General features: G+C 40.7%; 1 protein-coding gene across 1 annotated transcript in view; it reads right to left on the bottom strand.

Annotated features, from left to right (window-relative positions):
- CDH2 (cadherin 2) overlaps nucleotides 1-19,484 on the bottom strand; it is a 209,126-nt gene that overhangs the window by 173,737 nt on the left and 15,905 nt on the right. Inside the window, exon 2 of the mRNA XM_054510335.2 lies at nucleotides 8,043-8,154. Coding sequence (XP_054366310.1) covers nucleotides 8,043-8,154 — 112 coding nt within the window. The remainder of the gene's footprint in view (nucleotides 1-8,042; nucleotides 8,155-19,484) is intronic.

Raw genomic sequence — 19,484 nt, 5'->3', positions numbered from 1 at the left:
CAAGGGTTTCATTTTTATCCTATCTACCATTTCTGTAGAGCAAACCTTCTGCTGACATGAAATCATCAAGCTGAAATGAAGGATTTTAAACCATTTTAGGAGTGACTCAACAAAATGTGTTAGAGTGGTTCCCAAATGCAGGTACATAAACACATCTGTAGAGCTTGTCATAAATACAGGTTTCTAAGTTCCACTTGATCTCCCTTCTCTAGTCTACTCCATGACATTGTCTTAGCAATTAGCTCCTCTCTTCAGCACCATCCCCTCCCCCCCACTGGAGTCTGTGCCCCATCATCGTGCAAACCTGTCATCTCCTTTCCTAAAAAATATCCTCGATTAACCCCGCTTCTCTCTTCAACCACCACCCAACTTCTCTTCTTCCTTTTAAAGGAAAACTCAATCTGTATCCAGCTTCTCACCTCCACCTGACTGTTGAACACACCCGAAATCAAAGACACCAGTTACTCCAAGTTGAAGAATCAATGGTGAATTTCCAGCCCTCATCCGAGTTGATCCTTCACAGTAGCATCTGGCACAGACGATCACGCCCTCCCTTTAACACATTTCCTCACATCCCTTCAGATATGCCACACCTTACTGATTTTTATCCTACCTCTCTGGTCACTCTCAGTCTCCAGTTCACCTCTTAATCCTGACTTCCTAACACTGGAGTGCTCAAATTCATGATACAAAACCATTTCTTTACTTTTGTTGGTTTTTCTCCTCCTCACACTGGGCTCCTTAGTGACTTCAGCCTGGGTCCTGGTTCTACTTACCGTCTATACACTTATTACTTCCCATTCTGCAGCCCAGCCTACTCCACTGAACCCCAAACCTGTATTCAAATGTCCCTTTGACATCTCTGATATTCTTCTCCACAGATTCAAACCAAGTTCCTGATCTTCCCCATCACAGTGACTAACATCCTTCCCAGCATTCAGACAAAATTATCAAAGTCGTCCTTGACTCTATTTACACACCACCCATCCAAGCCATCAAATCCCATCAGCTCTATTGTCAAAACAGATCCAGAGAATAAACTAGGACTTCTATCTGACACCACATACAAAAATTAACTCAAAATGGGTCCATGACCTACGCATAAGAACTAAAACCACAAAAATTTTTGAAGAAAACAATGGAGAAATAAAGACCTTGGATTCTGCAATGGATTCTTAAGATATGACACCAAAAGCAAGAGCAATGAGAAAAAAAAATAGATAAATTGGACTTCATCAAAGTTAAAAACTTTCGTGCATAAATGGACATTGCCAAGAAGGTGAAAAGACAACCCTGAGAATGGGAAAGAATGTCTGCCAATCATGTATCTGTTAAGGGACTAATATCCAGAATATATAAGGAACTTTGACAACTGAAAGACAAAAAACAAACAATCCAACTTAAAAATGGGCAAAAGACTTGAACAGACATTCCTCCAGAGAAGAGACACAATGACACATATAAAAAGCTACTCAATATCAGCAGTCATTAGGGAAATGCAAATCGAAACCACAAAGAGGTACCACTTCGCCCACACTAGGATGGCTACAATCAAAACAAATGGAAAATCACAAGTTTTGATGTGGATGTGGAGAAACTGGAATCCTCGTATATTGCCACTGGGGGTGCAAAATGGTGCAGCTGCTGTGCAAAACAGTTTGGCAGTTCCTCAAAAAGTTAAACACAGAATTACCATAGGACCCTTCAATTCCACTCCCAGGTATACACACAAAAGAACTGAAAACAGGTACTCAAAAAGTCTGTGTATACACACATTCATGCTAGCTCTATTCACAATAGCCAAGAGGTGAAAATATCCCCAATGTTCATCAACCAAGGAATGAGTAAATAGTTTACAGACAAATTGTAAACCACATACATCTTTACATACATACAATGGAGTACTCTTTGGCCATAACAAGGAACGAAGTACTGCCACAGGTTACAATGTGGATGAACCTCCAAAACATGACGCTACGTGAAAGAAGCCAGATACAAAAGGTTTATGGGACTGGGTTGGGGAGGACGATTTGGGAGAAAAGGCTTAATGGACAAGGGGTTTTATTTTGAAGTGATGAAAATATTTGAAACTACACAGAGGTGGTGGTTGTAAAACACTGGAATGTACTAAATTCCATTGAATGGTTCACTATAAAATGGTTAAGTTTATGTTATGTGAATTTCACGTCAATAAATTATTTTTTAAAACATTCAGAATCCAACCTCTTCCCCTACCTCTACTGCTTTGGTCCAAGCCACCATCTTCTCTTACCAACATTATCACTAGTCTCCTAAGTGGTCTCCTCATCCCCTCTTATCTCCCTTGGCTTTTCTCAATACAACTGCCAGAATGATGCTATTTCGTCAGTCAGATCATGTCTTTCCTCTGCTGAAGACCCTCTAATAGCTTTTTACTTCCTCAAAGTAAAAGCCGAAGTCCTTACAGTGGTCTACAAGGCCCCACACAGTGTGGCCCATTACTGCTCTAACCCGACTACTCTGCCCCTTCTCTCCACACAGATCACACCAGGCTCCCTGCTGCCCCTCCAACATTCCAAACACACTCCTGCCTCAGGGCCCTTGCACTTGATGTTTGCTCTATTTTGAATGCTCTTCCCCTAGATATCTCTGGCTCTTGGACCATCTCCTCCAACATCAGTTCTTACTCAAATATGTCCTCTGCAGTGATGCCTCCCCTAAGCATCTTATTTGAACGGCAGAACGACACATTCTCCCTATTTCCCTTCTCTGCGTTATTTTTCTCCATAGCATTTACACCGTCTAACATACAGTAATTTTTACGTATTTACTATGTCTATTTTCTATTCCCCACTAAATGTTTACTAGAGAATCCAAGGGACAATGAGAAAGGGCCTCTCTGGATCATAGAAGGACAGATTTTAAACCACTTGGGTGCCTGCTTGCTAATACGTTTGCCTACGTGAACTGTGACTTACTTTCTTTAACATAGACGTGGTTGCAAGTTTGTGAGAGAGCAGGCCTCACCTACTCCAAATCACTGAAGGCTATAAATAACTGTAAAAGGACTAAAAAAAAAAAAAAAAGAAAAAAAGGAACCACTCATACTGGCTTATCTTGGTTTGCAGCATTGCATTAAGAAAGATGGACCTAAAATACATCAAAAGGGATATAAAAAATTCCAAGTATTAAATAAAGTCTAAATGAGATGATGAAAACAAGGATGAAATTTCTTAGTTCTTATGTTGATCTTATTACATACTTAATTGCTCTTAAAAAAAAATTGCCACGTGGTATTAAAACAAGGTCTCCACCCCTGAGAATCCCACAGGGCTGCATTTCATTTGTAACTCCTTAGAGCTCATCATAATATCCAAAAGAACAATCCCAGTACCTAGTGCCTTCTCCCACAATCACTGGAAATTATAAAGTTCAAGTGGCTAGCCAACTTTATAAATAAGATGTTTATAAACCTACCTTTCAAATATTTAAAAACACACATTCAATACCAAAAGCAATATGTGTCAAAATAAAAAAAAAAATTAAAACAAAGCCAAGGTTTTCACAACAATTCAATCACAAGCCTCGAACGCAGCAAGCTACTTAAAATAGAGATGACTTCCCAATTCAGTAACACATACACAAAAGTACTCATTAAAAAAGTAGTGTAGTTGTAAAGTCCTGCTAAACTAATAGAAAATATTTTCATACTGTCATCTAAAGATACCATACACTACTGCTTCCCCAGAGCTTGTTAATGCAGACAAGCCTCAATCAGTAAGTAAACTAATCTAAATCAAATTCTCTCCAGTTGAAAATAATCATCATGTCCTGCCCAGAGTTGGTGAGTATAAATGGATTACTGAAAATATTCTTGGTAATTGCAGGTTGCTATTTATGTTGACCAGAGTTGGAGGAGTTTACTTAGTGAAATGTCTAAGCACGCAGACCACCAATGTGCAACACACAGGAAAATCACTCTTGACATCCACACGAAAAACAGCCTGGATCCTCTCTGCAATGTCACGGTGTGGTTGTAATTTTATAGTGTCAGATGCATTGCTGGTGACAAAATGAAAATTTATGATTGCAGTTATTTTATTTTCAGGTAATATGCTACCACAAGAGATTTTTCTAGTTCAGTGGAGTAGAAGTTATATACTAAAGACTAAATATTATTTTGCAAAGCCCTTAATTTTGCTGCTTATAAGCAAGTAGGCACAAAATATGAATGGTGACAGTAATTAAAATGTCTTTTTTAATTACAGGGAGCTTTGGTTGCCTCACAGTCACCAATTCCCAAATATATCTAGTAACACACAAGTCATGGTGTGAAGTGGGAATAAAAAAGACTAGCTCTAAGATGAACTTGTCACAAGACACCTGGCCAGTTAGGCTAGCTCTCATTAGCTTTCACTCTTCCCTGGGTTATCCCATAATGTTTTGTTTTGTTTTTTAATCATTGTCATCATCGGGATTAAATTAGGAATCAGAAAACCTAGGTTCTAACTCCAGATCTGCAGCTAACCATCTAAAGAACTGTATAATCATAGGAAAAGCCTATAATCTCTCTGAGCTCCAATTTGCTCATCTGTAAAATGAGGGGGGTTGTGATAAATGCTTTTAAATCAGAACAGAAAAATGCAAGGTAAAAATGAGTACCTCAACATATTACAATTGATCCTAACTTATAAAGGCAAACACAGAGAATACCACAGGATAAGAAAGGAATGTTTTTCACTGGAGGGGAAAAAGAAAAATGAAAAATATTACAGAATTAAAGGGTCATGAGGATGTAGAAAAGAACTAACATACGTTTAGCCTTGGAAGGAAGCGTCCTACAAAAATGTAAAAAAAAAAAAAAAAAAAAAACATCAATAGCCTACATTCCCTTTGGCCTAGTAATTCTACTTTTGAGTATAAATCCCCCTAAAAAATATCCCTGAAGAAAAAATCAAAGTTCTCTCAAAAAGCATCTCCATAGCAGCACTCTATGTAAGAGAGAAAAACTGGGAACAACCTGGAAGTGCAAAAAGAGAGGCCCAGTTAAGTAAAAAACTGGTTTTGCTAACAAAATGGAACAAAGATCTACATGGCCATTTTTTAATACTGAACTATTCTCAAAAGAGCAGAAATATTCAACATGGTATCACATGAAACGTAAAGGCTGATCACAAAATACATTTGTCTTCTTTATGATTTTATAGAAGACATACTGATGACAACCGGAAGAGAAACTGGAGGGATAGAACTAGCTCGTTAGGTCTCTTCTTTCTATGAAATTCATCAGAAGAGAAAAAAAAAAAAAGGCAGATGGGAGGAAAGGATGCTCTCCACACTACAGACCAGCTTTGACGTTTTTATGCTTCTTCCACATAGTGCTTCGCTAACATGACCAATACCAACTTAGATCTCCATCTAATGCTTAATGGTCTCCAAGCACTTTCACAAAGATTATGATGTTTTATTGTTTGAAAAATAATCAGCATGCATAACACTACACCAAAATGTCAAAGTTTGGTACAAGGACTAGTGTGCCAGGGATGTAATCTATGAAACCATACTATACATATGGTTGGACTCCCCTCTCCCCAGACATCATCAATGAGAAATCAGAGGAAGCATCAAAAGTCAGGAGCTATGATTTCAGTAGGCTTTTGGACTCTACTGTAAATTTTAATACAGGAGAACTTGCCATGAGGCAAATGCCTAAGAGAATTGTTGTACATATCTTATGTACAATTACTTCTTTCCTTAAACACCATAAATCACAAAACTTGACAAAAGGTGGGTCTAGCAATAGATCCCTTCCAGATGCAGTACATGCAAGGTAAATGAGCTTACTGCAGGGCACAGAATTCATGAACAGAGTCACAGCATGGCATTTGGGTTCAGTGTATAGATGAACCTTTGGGTTATTTATCCCACTAAGAACTCCAAAAAGATGTAAGAGGTAAAAATGTAGAATCCTTCTAAATAACAATTCTCTGAAGGAAACATAACTGGTGACAACCCTCTTGTAAAAAAATGGATATTTCACAAAAGCCTGTGTAAGTTTTCTTCCTCACCCCAAAACATTTTTTTCTACTAACCAATATTTTGAGCTTTATGTTTTAAGCTGTCAGATGCTGGTGTCCCTTCACATATTCTGTGAATGACAAAGAGAAAAGTAATGGTGTGGCATGAGAGAAATAGTTTGAAAAGAAAAAGAAAAGCTTAAAGATAAAGAAGGTAACAACTGGGTGTACCACAGCATGTAAGTTCTATGGGAGATTATGATACACACTTCTTTCAATGATGGCAAGAGCACAAAGTCAAAAGTAGCTTCAATCTTTCACATTTGTAACTCTAGCAAAACCCCAGCTTCTAGGTTATACTAAAAAGACCCTGGCAAGCAACTATGCCCAATTTCTACTCTTACTGGCATTATCTACTAATTAGAAAACAGGCTTTCATTTTGCAAAACCATTCAACGTGCCAATGTACTTCATCTTAAATCCGTGGTCTCTAATGACAGACCGTGTGTTGATCTGTAACCAGAAAATTTCAACAAGCTTTTAGGAAAAGAGACTGGGAGAAAGACTTATCCATTAAAAATGAATCTCAGAAATAAATTGCAAATATGCAACAAATTCCACTGACATTTTTTCTCGGAGTTATTCTAGAGAAGCGTCATCAATACATTTTTTTTTTCTAGGATTCAAATAATATTTACTGGTCACACAGGTCCTAGGATACCATATAATAATTCATAGATTTTTAAAAAAATGACAAACATGCAGAAGTACTCCAAGACTCAAAATCTATTGTGATTTGATTTGATATAACCTCTATCATGTCAACCGTTACCCAGTAGATGAGCAATTCAGTTGTGGAGACAGACTAATTTAACATTTACTCATTAAAATACCATGTAATAAGGCAAGGACACAAAGATGTCTTTAAAAAAAATCAACTTCAGAAAGAATACATAGGTGTAAGCAAATCACAATTAGAATAGAAATGAAAGTAAAATGATTAATCTTGCACTAAAGAACCTTAGTAGCTAAGAGGCCATTTACATTTCAAAGTCCTCTGTCTATGGTCTTCGTAAGTATTATACCAGTAAGGTTTGTCAGTGCTGCAGAGACACTTCAATTAAGGCTGTGCGGTAGAACCCTGTGTAAATTAATTAGTTGAGGCTGCACGGATTTTCTAAAAGGAGCTCTCTAAAACAGCCTTAGAGTTATGCACGATTTGTGGGGAATAACAATTTAAATACAACTCACTAATCAATTCTTCTTGCTTTCACATTTCAGTGACATTTTGTGTAATGATAAATAAGTCCATGAAAATACTACTAACCAAAATTTTATTTGCTTTCAATTAGAGATAAAGGAAGGGGCTTTCAATTTTGCTTAGGCTACTCAAAGTTTTATTTCAGATTTTATCTAGACGTATTGGCATGATTACCACAATGAACTTGATCCACATTTAAACAGGAGAGGTGTCTATATGCAAAAGTCACATATGTTAACAGAAAATTAGCTATCTAATAATTTCTGTAAACAATGTCATAACAAAAATATGAATCTCATGCTCCTGCCTCAAGGTTTAATCTGCTAAGTCTTTTATGATAACTTAGCTAAATATTAAAGTTTGATGTGTTTTATCAAAGATAATATCATAGTAATTTCTTTGTTTCTTTAATTCAAAATACTAAGTGGATTTTTGCTGTAAATAATTTCTAAACACATTAGAATCTGATGTTTGGCAAACATCCTTCAAAATAAGTAAAATGTGTACAGAAAAACTGTAAAAATTAATTACATAATGGTTTCTACTATAAATTAAAAATGGAAGAAATCTGAAGTTTTCAAGAGATTAGGAGCCTTCCAGTTATGTACATAAGAGATTCATAAGCTCTTCTGTAATCCTAAAATAAAGTCCCTACAGTCTCACTGTAGTGATTGTGAAAAATTCATACTTGTTATACAGTAGAGATGATTTAGAGACTTTTTAATAGCTAATTTGTTTCACGAGCATAGACACTGTATGTACAAATATATCTTTTGAGATAGTACCATTGAGAAGAGGCTGTCCTTCATGCACATCCTGTGATAAGACTGCACTGTAAACATCTTCAGGAAATCCAGTCTTGCATAATGCGATTTCACCAGAAGCCTCTACAGAAGCCTGCAACACAAGAAAAAATGTGTGCAATGATTGCTACCTCCTTCAACTGAGAAACATTCCACTTGGCATAAAGCCTCAATTTTTCAGCTATCTTGTACAAACAACCCCTTTGTTTCCGAACGGTTACAATTAGAATGTAGAGGGCAAAGGGTTAATCTTTTTGATAACTGGAGTAGAAGAAACAAATCCCACTTGTCTTGTCCAGTAAAATCCAAATAATACACATTCCAGGTTCTTCTAAAGACCGCACATTTCCATTAAAATGGGCATTGTGACGGAAGAATTATCAAGTGGATCTGGGGGGAGGGAGGCAGCCAACTAGTTTTTAGTCTCCACAAATCACCATCGCCAACTTAACTTTTCAAGAAAAACGTATACATTAAGTATATAGATTTTTACATTCTCATCCCATTCTCTGGCTATGAAGTTTGTTTTGATATACCCGGTTCATTAAAAGACCAAACTACGATAGACTTCTTGCACGGTATAGAGTATTTTGTACCAAGTAAAACCAATCAATCAAAAGTCTATATGTCTCTAATCTGGAGGGCAGGGACATGTTAAAAATATAAATGAAGATTAATACAATTATGTTTCCTTTTTATACTTAAAAATTAGGAAGTCTCTCTTGCCATCTTCGTCTCTATTATCCCATATGCAGCTACCTACCCAGTGTGGTTACAACTCAGTCATACCAAGTGCTATGCACTTACCCCTCCAAGTCAGTTTCCCTGTGTCTTCTGGCCCTACTGACCTCCTCATAGCACTCAACAGAACTCATGCAGCGTTTACATTAAACGTGATGGGGATCCATATACAGGAGGAGGAAGAGAGGACACGGGCTGCCAGAGGGATCGCAGTAGCTGTAGGACCAGCATTAGGCACAATCTACACTGATGAGAACCAGAAATTGGGAGGAAGAAGGAAGGGAATTCCCAGAAAGAGAGAGACCTGAAAGCAAGTGTCAAAGCAAAACCGCACAGCTTCACAATTAAAGGCCCACCTGGATTCTGCATGAGAAGTTGTGCAAATACTAAAGTCATAAAAATCCATGCTAATATAATATTTAAGCCATTCTTTTTGGATCTGGGGAAAAAAAGAAAAAAGTGCATTTGAACTTTGTTAAATATTACACAGTCTTTAATCTCAAAAAAAAAAAAAAAGGTGTTAGGAGCAACAGTGAGAGAATAGTTCAGACCCTCCAAATTAGCAAACAGTTTTAAGTCTGTTATGTGCAAGGAAGGACTGCATCAGGTCAAGGGTCTGGAGCAACCAACCTGCTCATACAGGTGTTTGTGGAAGTTGGTACAGGCACATCTGGAATGCAGTTGGGAAAATTCTAGTAAAGATGCATGTGGATATATCCTAGCCTACGTGCTAGGTATATTCCTGTGGAAACTCTCCTGTGTGTGCTCCAGTCATATGTGAGGGCATGTTCACATGCCCACCGCAGCACGGTTATAACAGCAAAACCTGAAGACTACCTAAACAGCCATCAAAATTTTCACATGGCCAAAAACAGTAACACTCTACAGCCTGAGAATGGAAGAACTGGAGCTACATTTATCCACAGGGTTCCATCTCCAAACAGACAGTCAATTTCTTTAACTTCCATGCGAGACTGCAAGAGAAATTTAATTCTAAATCAACCTAGAGAAGACTATTCTTCTTAGGTAAGTTCAGAAATCTATTTATGCAACACTCCAAACTCAGACCAGAGACAAAGCACTCTGTAGCATGAATCTTGAAAGAAAAAAAAAAAAATTAAAAGCATGATTGAGGACTCCATTTCTATACATAAAGTTTAATATAAAAGATGTGTAGTTTCTCTCTCTCTCATTCTCACTCTCTCAAATAAATAAATCTTTAAAAAAAAAAAAAAGGGCGCCTGGGTGGCTCAGTTGGTTAAGCGACTGCCTTCGGCTCAGGTCATGATCCTGGAGTCCCTGGATCGAGTCCCGCATCGGGCTCCCTGCTTGGCGAGGAGCCTGCTTCTCCCTCTAACCCTCCCCCCTCTCATGTACTCTCTCTCTCTCTCTCTCATTCTCGCTCTCTCAAATAAATAAATAAATCTTTAAAAAAAAAAAGATGTGTAGTTACTGACACTTATAAAGCAAGAATATAAAAATGTACAAGGTGGTGATAAGCACGGAACCAAGGATAGGGGCTACCCCCAGGGCAGCTGGGTAAGATAGGAAAGGCCTCAGGAAGGGTCATACAGGCAGGCGGCTTTGATTTTATTTGTAATAATTCATTTCTTTCAGTAAAATGTGGAGATATGCACAGGAACACGGGTGCAGATTATATTATTCCCTATTTATCCTGTATGCTCTATTATTTCATAATAAGAAAGAGAAAACATTAGGGGCTAAGTGAGAAGTAAGGAGTAGGGCTTCCAACACCCATCAAGTTTGGGACACCGGATGCTATTTTGATTCCTGCCAGATGGAAATATCCAGGCCCTTGTACTTTACCAGCCCTGGCAAAGAGCCGGCACTCAGTAAGTAAAAGCTTTTGCTTCTAGCTAACCAAAACAACTGAAGGGAACTCCCGGGTTCACCAGCTAAAACGGACCAATGTGTTGTAACTCTGTGTCCCACTGATGGGTCCAAAGTCAGCCTACTCCCCTCTGCAGAAGGAGGCCGTGGCAGGGTTCCAATGGTGGACAGGTGGGAGCAGGGCTCTGGAGGGGCAGCAGGGCAGAGGCAAACAATGGTCAGCATGCAGTAAACAGGGGTCACATTCCAACATGGCCATTCGGGTTAGGGCAGCGTGCAGTTGGACAGGCAGCCAGGGATCTGTAAGTCTAAAGACTAGAGGAACACTGCAACCTTTTCTTGAGTTCCATGGCTACGGTCTTGTTTTCCAGTGGATCTGCCCTAAGGTGGGAGAAGCAGCAACAACATGCTCCTCATTCAAACCCACAGGAAAGGAATTTCAAGGCGGAATAAAGTCCATGTATGTTCACTTCTGAGTTTCTGTCTCCATCTTATTTCAGAAAAGGGAATTTCTGTCCTCAACATGTTACCCTTTCTTTGCTCAACCTCTCTGCTCAGCTTCCTCATCTAGGAAAGGGGGCCTACCTGCAAAAGGCGGCTGCGAGAATTTCTGCAACCATGTTTGTATAGCATATCTCTAACAAATACTGGCAACCGATATTAAATACCCACGGGGGTCATATATTACTTTATGAGATTTTCATACTCATTTTGTTTTTTAAGATTTTATTTATTTATTTATTTGAGAGAGAGAGAGGGGGAGAGCATAAGCAGGGGGAGGGTCAGAGGGAGAGGGGGAAGCAGACTGCCCACTGAGCTGAGCCGGAGGCAGACGTTTAACCCACTGAGCCACCCAGGCACCCCTTCATACTCATTTTAAACAGCTAAAACTTTTCTAAATTCTTCTTCCCCAAGACAAAATGGATTCAAAACATAACATGCTGTTATTCTATAATGTGTTTTCTTAAAAATAGGCTCCAAAAGTTATTAAATGTATGGACACATTTTTGGTTGTTCCAACTGGGGACGAGGGTGCTGCTGGCCTTTAGTGGCTGACGGCCAGGGTTGCTGCTAATCACCACACAACACACAGGACAGAGAATGATCCAGCCCCGAATGTCAATAGGGTCAAGAGTGAGACACCCCGTTCCTTAGCAACCCATGAAAACTGGGTGTCCGTCTACCCTTTAACCCCCTCCCCCCAAGTGGTGGGAAGTTCACGGTCTTTTCAAACCGCCCTCCATACTCTTATTGGGACATCCTCGTCTTCAGGAAACCAGAACCGTGCCCCTGTGGCTCGCTCCAACGTCAATGGATGACTCTGCTGGACCCAGAATGAGGCTCCGAAAGTTCAAAGAGAGAAACTTTCCCCTCAAAAAGTACCCTGTGGTACAAGAAGGCAGCTGTGAATCACATGCATTTTCCTAATATTTGAACAAGGTAGGGGTCAGCAAACATTTTTCTATAAGGGGCCAGATAGTAAATATTTGAGGTTCGACAAGCCATAGTAACTGTTGAAATGACTGAACTCTGCGATTGCAATGGCAAAGCCGTAATAGACAATGGGAAAAGAATGAACTCGGCTCTATTCATTCAAGTAAAACTTTATTTATAGACACTGAAATTTGAATTTCATTTAATTTTCGAGTGGCAAAAGTATTCTTCTTCTTTTGATTTTCTATAAGCACTTAAAACTGTGAAAAACATTCTTGGCCATACAAAAATGGGCATCAGGGGTGTAGTCCGCGATCCCCGGAATGGCGTGTTAAGATTTATAAAACATTACTATCTCACCTGCTTCTCACAAGAGCCCCTTGGGGGGATGTGTGTGAAATTATCCTCATTTTACAAATGAGCAAACAGGTGCTCACTCAAAGGAGGGGCAAAATACTCAAGACCTCACATCCAGGAAGAGGAAGAGGCAACATGCTAACCCTACAGTCTTTCCAGGTAGAACAAATAATTACAACACAATTCTTTCCAGAAACTTGTACTGAGTATCCATTTGCCAATGGAAACAAAACCAGACATCCTCACTGCCTTTAAGAAGTTCAAGGCTTAATGTGAATGCGAAATAAAGAAGTGATTGCAATAGAAAGTGACAACCAGGAGGCAGAGACCGAGAGAACCCAAGGCAGGGGCCCGGGGCCTCCCACGCAGAACCCAGGAGGAGCCCGGCAGTGTGGGGTGGTGGGAAGCCATCCCAGGCGGTCACTGTTGAGCTGGAACAAGGAGGCAAGAAACAGCATTATGCCTGGAGAATTACAATGAGTTCAGTGTCACTGGAGTCCAAGAAGCAAGACAAGAAGTCAAAAGTTGAGGATGGAGAGTTAGACAGGGTTAGATCATAAATGGTTAGGGCCTTGGGGTTATCCTGTTGGCTGTGGGGAGTCAGGCACAGATTTTAAGCACAGGCAGATTACATTTGATAGAGAAGTCTCTGATGCTTTGTGGGAAAATGGGAGGGAGGGCGGTGACAAGTGACAGCCGGGGTACAAGTCAGGACACAGACTTGAATTGGACAGGGGCTGCAGGAATGAGGAAGGGGCAGATTGTATCAGTAAGCAGACAGTTAAAACTGATAGGCTTAGTGAGGGCAGGGATTCTTGCAGGGATGTTGGAAGAGAAGGATGCTCTTCCCCACGTTTCCAGCTGAGTGACTGTGAACTTGGGTGGCACAAACTAAGAAAGATAATCGCAGAATTATAACACCAGGAACAAAGTGCTAAAGAAGCAGAACGAATGATGATGAATCTGCCTGTAGAAATCAAAGAAGACTCCATAGCCGAAGTGACATTTAGGCTCTGTCTTTAAAGATGATTAAAAATTTGCCGGAGAAAGAGGAGGAAGTGGAAAAGGGCATTCCAGGCAAAAGGTGCAGTGTAGACAAAGGCTTGTTGATTTATATTGAGTTTGTAGTCAACCCAAACAACCCTGATCTTTTTTACCAGGAAACTATATAAAGTCATGGCTTCCAGTATCTTTGCTGCTGATTTGGGGCCCCAAGGGGCAGCACTTTACATGTAACCTCCCAGATTGGATCGTGATAAATTAATAATTCCACCTAGATGTAGTCATTCCACACCCCCCAGCTCTCTGCATCAAGAAAGCCTGAGAACCCCAATGTCTTCATAAAGATGCCACTCAGATATTAAAGACAGGGTATGACACATGCCCAGACATCACCCTTCCCTCCAACCCCGAGCCCTAAGGCGGGCTTTTAAGAGGGGCTATCTGATGGGGCACGTGGGTGGCTCAGTCGGTTAGGCATTCGCCTTGGGCTCAAGTCATGATCCCAGGGTCCTGGGATGGAGTCCCGCATCGGGCTCCCTGCTCAGCAGGGTGTCTGTTTCTCCCTCTGCCTGCAGCTCCCCCCGTTTGTGCTCTCTCCCTCTGTCTCTCTGACAAATAAATAAAATCTTAAAAAAAAAAAAAAAGAGGGGCTATCGGCTGAGTGGTGCAGAAGCTCAGACTTTCAAAAGCGCCAGACTTCCCGAGTTTGAATCCTGCCCCATCCCTTACTGTCTGTGAGACTTCAGAGACGTCACAGCTCCCCGTCTGGATGATATGTACAATAAAGACAGCACCCACTCACTGCGCTGGGGTGAGGATTAAATGAGAGCATATGTGCACAGCCCTTGGCGTAGTGGCTGGCACGTGGTTATCCAATGCATCAGCTGTCACGCATTAACACGATGATGACAACATCAATCTAATGCACAGCACGTGTCCTACAGCTCAGCAGTTCCCAAACTTGCTCCAGCATAGCAAGGAATCTGGAACACGGGCCTATAATCCAGATTCCTGGATCTAAATCACGAATCACTAAAACAGAATTTCAAGACATGTGGTAGATAAACCGGTACGCTTAACAAGCGCCTACACAGCATGTGGTGGCCACACATCCAGAGATCTCTCCTGAAACCTCTCTGGACTCCAGGCACGGCATACCTGTGTGCCCTGGCCTCCAAGTCTAAGAACCTAGCAACAAAAAGCAATAAAGAAACAATTATTTTTCCCACTTTTAACAGTCCCATGAGGTCTCCTAGCTACCGTGTACATGTGCAAATTGAATCTTCAAGCCATCCTTTTGTAATTACTGGTTCCAGAATTTTGCCCCAGGTCGGCATGGGGCTTTCTATTCTTTTCTCTGAAAACTACGCTTTCTTGATTTTGCTTTTGGCTTTGCTCTTCATCGGGCATGATCCCATCCCTGATCCGTTAGTGATTCTCCTCGTCTCCACAATTCTTCAAAGATTACAAGTAGGCAGCAAAAGTCCGCTTGGCCCACTAGGATGAAATTCATGCTGGCCAGAGGAGGTGAACTCATTCAGAGCTGCCCCGCGCCTTCAAACAATCAGTTCACCTATCTTGAGTTTCAATTTCCTCTTACAAGTACTTGCTCTACTCTTCCCAGGCTGAAGATCGACCTCCTTGCCTAGAAAGGACAAAAGTGTAATAGGAGTTGAGGAGTACCGCTTGCCTGTTAGTATTAGTCTATCTGTTCCGGTCCTGAACGCACAATGACGTCACTTTTGTTTCCGTTAAAATGTTTTCCATAGTCTCAATACTGTGAGCTTTCAAGCCCCGAGTCCACTACTCTTTCAGGTCCCCATTATCGTGATTCTTTTTTATAGTCTTCCTCGGTCACTGGCTCCGCTTTCCAATTTCCTCCAAGTCACTCCTAAATCCAAGCTTTTAAATATTCCACTGAAGCCACAGTGGATGTTCAATCTCCTCGCCTCTCCATCTTCTTCCTGATCAAGATTATCTATGATTATTGGCTAAAAATTTCACATTAGAAAGCGGCCCAAAGCTAATGGAATCTTTATCTTTTCTTCGTGGCTCCGAAGACTGCCTAAGTGAAACCTAGGCTCTCTTGCTTATCAAATTTAATCATCTGGATGTTTTCCCCCAAAGGATCAATCTCTTCATTTTTTTCCCCTTCCAGATAATCTAAGGTCAGAATCGAGTAACAATTTAAGTTCTGTGAAGTAGATTATCTAATGCAGTCAACAAAGCTGGAAACTTCCTTTTTCTTTTTGTTTGTCTCTTACTTTTTATGGAAATAAAGGCAGTGATGTGCATAGCGGTTAAGATTCAGGGCTCTGGAGCAAACCTGCTTAGGTTTAAACCCTGTCTCCACTGCCTGTGTGACCTGCATGAGCTTAACAAGCTACAGAAGTTCACCTGGACCTCGGCTTCTTCTTCTATACAACTATGGACTGCTACTACCACTAACAGAGTACCAGCCTCATGGGACTGCTGTGGAGCAGACAGAGGGCTTAAAGAGAATACCTGATCCACCGCAAGACAAGGGGTAGCTATTATTATGATATTGTTGTTGTTTTTTTCTGTTGTGGAGACTTTTATCGCTTTGCTACATGATTACCTGAGAAATATTTTAAAGCAGGAATTACAAAAAGAAAACAACGGAATTCTTTCCCTGATGTGTGTTTGTGGGGTGGGGGTGGGCAGGGTTGGGAAAGTAAGGGGGAACGCAAAAATAAACAACCGGTGAAGACATTTTTTAAGTGGTTAGTGGGGGACTGTTCTGGACCAAGTGTGCGTGACTAATTTTTTGTTTTTAAATCCAATTTATCACCAGATGATTACATTTGCCAGATTCTCTACATTTCACAGAATTCCACCCTGATGTTGGAGGCTACGTTAAGAAGATTAGTCAAGAGCTGCTGCTACTCTTTAACGATTTTTCTCTGAGTCAGCCATGCTATGGATGACACTTAGAATTTCGTATCCCTGGAAACATGCTTGAAATGGGCAGAAGTTTAACCCTGCCCTTTTTTATTTTTGTTTTGCCAGGTACTACTCTGGAGGGAGAGCCCAGCATTTCGAACTGGTTCTTTAACTCTTTCTTGACTTCATGATACCATCTAGACTGGCTGAGATGCGAGGAATCCCTGACCAAGGCCACCCACTGCGCCCTGTGACCCACCTAGTAATTTCCATCTTCACCTCTGTTTTATCATTAGGATGAGTCCTTGAATATCTCTAGCGTTGGTACTTTTCTTTTTCTGATTTTCATTTCTTTTTAATGACAGAGAGTCAAATAATAGCATCGATGCTGGCCAGGAAACCTGACAGCCCTGCTGAAACTGAATTCAAAGCCGGAGGATAACACAAGACAACAGCCTGATGGACAAAAATCTGAGTTCCGCATACAAAACATGGTTTAGAGCGTCAGCTTCTCAGGAGCAGAACCTATGAAAGCTTGGGACCAAATACAAACATCTAACAAGCGAAGTCCAGGGAGATCAGCCCCATCCATCCCCCAGCTCATCAGCCACGTGAGAAGGGGCTTCCGAGGCATTAAGGCTTCGTGGAGCACAATCCCGAAACATAGCCAAGAGTTTACCAGTAAGTGTCATGGATTTAATGTAATGGGTAGCAGCCCTACAGGTACTCACTTATGGACTTGGCTTAGGAAAGGGTAACACTAACAAGAGATTGTGGCTCAGGCCATTCTGCAATTAAACTGCCAGTAAAAAGTTCCACACGTGCCGAAGGCAATTCAGTAGAGACGACCAATCCTGGCTTACATTGATTTTGCCCCATCAATTCATCACACTCACCAGAGATTGCAAGAGGCTTACACACAATGTTCAAAATGTCATCAAATAGTATATTACTTAGCATCAGATGGTGTTTATAACCAACTGGGGAATTCATCTGACTAAATACACTGAGTATGACTGATTACTAATATTTATGGAGTGCTTACCACGTTCCAGGATCTGCATTCCAAGGCTTTCCACGCATTATATCCCAATAATCCTCGCAACAATCCTATGAGGTAGGTACTATAATGTGCCATTTTGCAGGCAAGGAAGCAAACTAAAAGGAAGTTACCCTGGGTTATTTATTTATTTTAAAGATTTTATTTATTTATTTATTTGACAGAGAGAGAGAGACAGCGAGAGAGGGAACACAAGCAAGGGGAGAGGGAGAGGGAGAAGCAGGCTTCCTGCGGAGCAGGAAGCCCGATGTGGGGCTCGATCCCAGGACCCTGGGATCATAACCTGAGCCAAAGGCAGACGCTTAACGACTGAGCCACCCAGGAGCCCCTGCCCTAGGTTATTTAGCTAGTCAATTTAGGGATGCTATTCAAACCAGCATGAAATGGCTTTGGGGACCACCCTTCCCCACTGCGAATCGGGGACAAAAACATCAGGAAGTATCCACACACAATGACACATATTACCTAACTGGCTAAGGGCTAGAACTTGTCCTATATGAATTAAGACCAACTGAAGAATCTACTTGCTACCATTGTAAATTTTTTTCCTAAAATGATTCTCACATATGATTGTGATATGATATGATACCTCCTTTTAAAATAATTCCAATGTTTCTGTCCACTGGGAAAAAATTGGAGAGAAAGAGACATCAGCGCAAATGTGGATAAACATCTTGTTTTTTTAAGCCACCCAAACCAAAACCCCTCCACGTCCCTCAAGCCCTTCTAAAAGTACACATGGAAAATTATCAGCAAATACATATAGCGAGTATATGAATTTTCAGTAGGTGGTACTGATGAGGAAATAATTATCGCCTATAATAGACTCTCTGTGCACTTCCTATACTCCAGGCTCCCTTGTATTCATCTACAATCAGACCTGTTTCATAAAACCTGGAGCATGGTTTCATTTTTCCTTTCTTTTTTTTTTTTTTTTTTAATGGTTTCACTTTTTAAAAATGGTTACAGACATTTACAGTCCCCGTAACTCTGATTTAATTTGAATAGCTGGCCATAGTGATGATTTATCTAATTCGAAGTCCTTGATAAGATAAACCCAAGCCAATTATACCATTATTCTTGTGAGAAAATAACATTCACAGCACAGCTTCCAGAAATGTCCTGCAGTGAGAAGAGGATACTGTCAATAACATCAGGGTTCAAAGTCATTCCTGAACTCGTTCCCCAAGCAGCACCCTGCCCAGTGGTGTTCTAATAGGTTAAGCAATAAAGAAGTAAAGCCTCGAGCCCCGCATGCTAACTCAGAGGTTACAGAGCTAATATCATCAGTTGCCGTCTCAACTCGGGGGCTGAAGACTAACATTTTTTCCACCCGTGGCCATGGTGAATGATTTAAGGCTGGCCTTTGGACGGTTCCACTGCGTAACCTGTGCAGGGGGAATGCTTCCTCTCCTCCAGAAGCTTCTTTCCATGTGGAAGGAATGTTGCTCCCACCTCTTTCCACTCCACCAGTCAGGCCTAACCTGAATGGCAGTTCTCAAAGTGCGGGCTGCGGAATGCTAGGGGTCCCCAAGATCCTTCCAGGAGATCTGGAAGGCAAAAACTCTTCTCCTAATAGAGTAACATTATTTGTCCTTTCACTCTCAATCTCTCACAAGTGTAAAGCAGAGTATTCCTGAGGCAGGCAATGTGTGCTACCATAACAGAGCAAATGCAGAAGCAGATAAGCCAGACATTAAGGAGATTTACAAAAACAGATAAGTGCAAGGCTACTATTCCCACTAACTTCTCTTTTCTGTTTTGGAAAATACAGCTCTTTTTCATAATAATTGGTATTTATGTTACCTATATAATGGATTTTAATATCTTTAAATGAATTAAATATGTATTTTTCTCAGTTTAATTTCTAATATGCTAAACACCAACAGATATTACCCACATTGCACAAGCTCACTGGGGCACTCAGTAACTTTTAAGAGCATAAAAGGATCCTAAGACCGAGAAGTTTGTGAATGACTGCCCTAGAGAGAACGATGGACTGAACTTATCTGAAGGCTGAATTCAAAAGAACAATCTGGGCAGCTGGTGCCCAGCTCTGTCCCCCACTCCTCCCA

This window comes from Mirounga angustirostris, unplaced genomic scaffold (genome assembly GCF_029215605.1).
Source record: "Mirounga angustirostris isolate CCGP_5_RB_7025 unplaced genomic scaffold, mMirAng1.0.hap1 SCAF_14, whole genome shotgun sequence".
Lineage (NCBI taxonomy): Eukaryota > Metazoa > Chordata > Mammalia > Carnivora > Phocidae > Mirounga > Mirounga angustirostris.
This window is presented reverse-complemented; position numbering and strand designations above follow the sequence as displayed.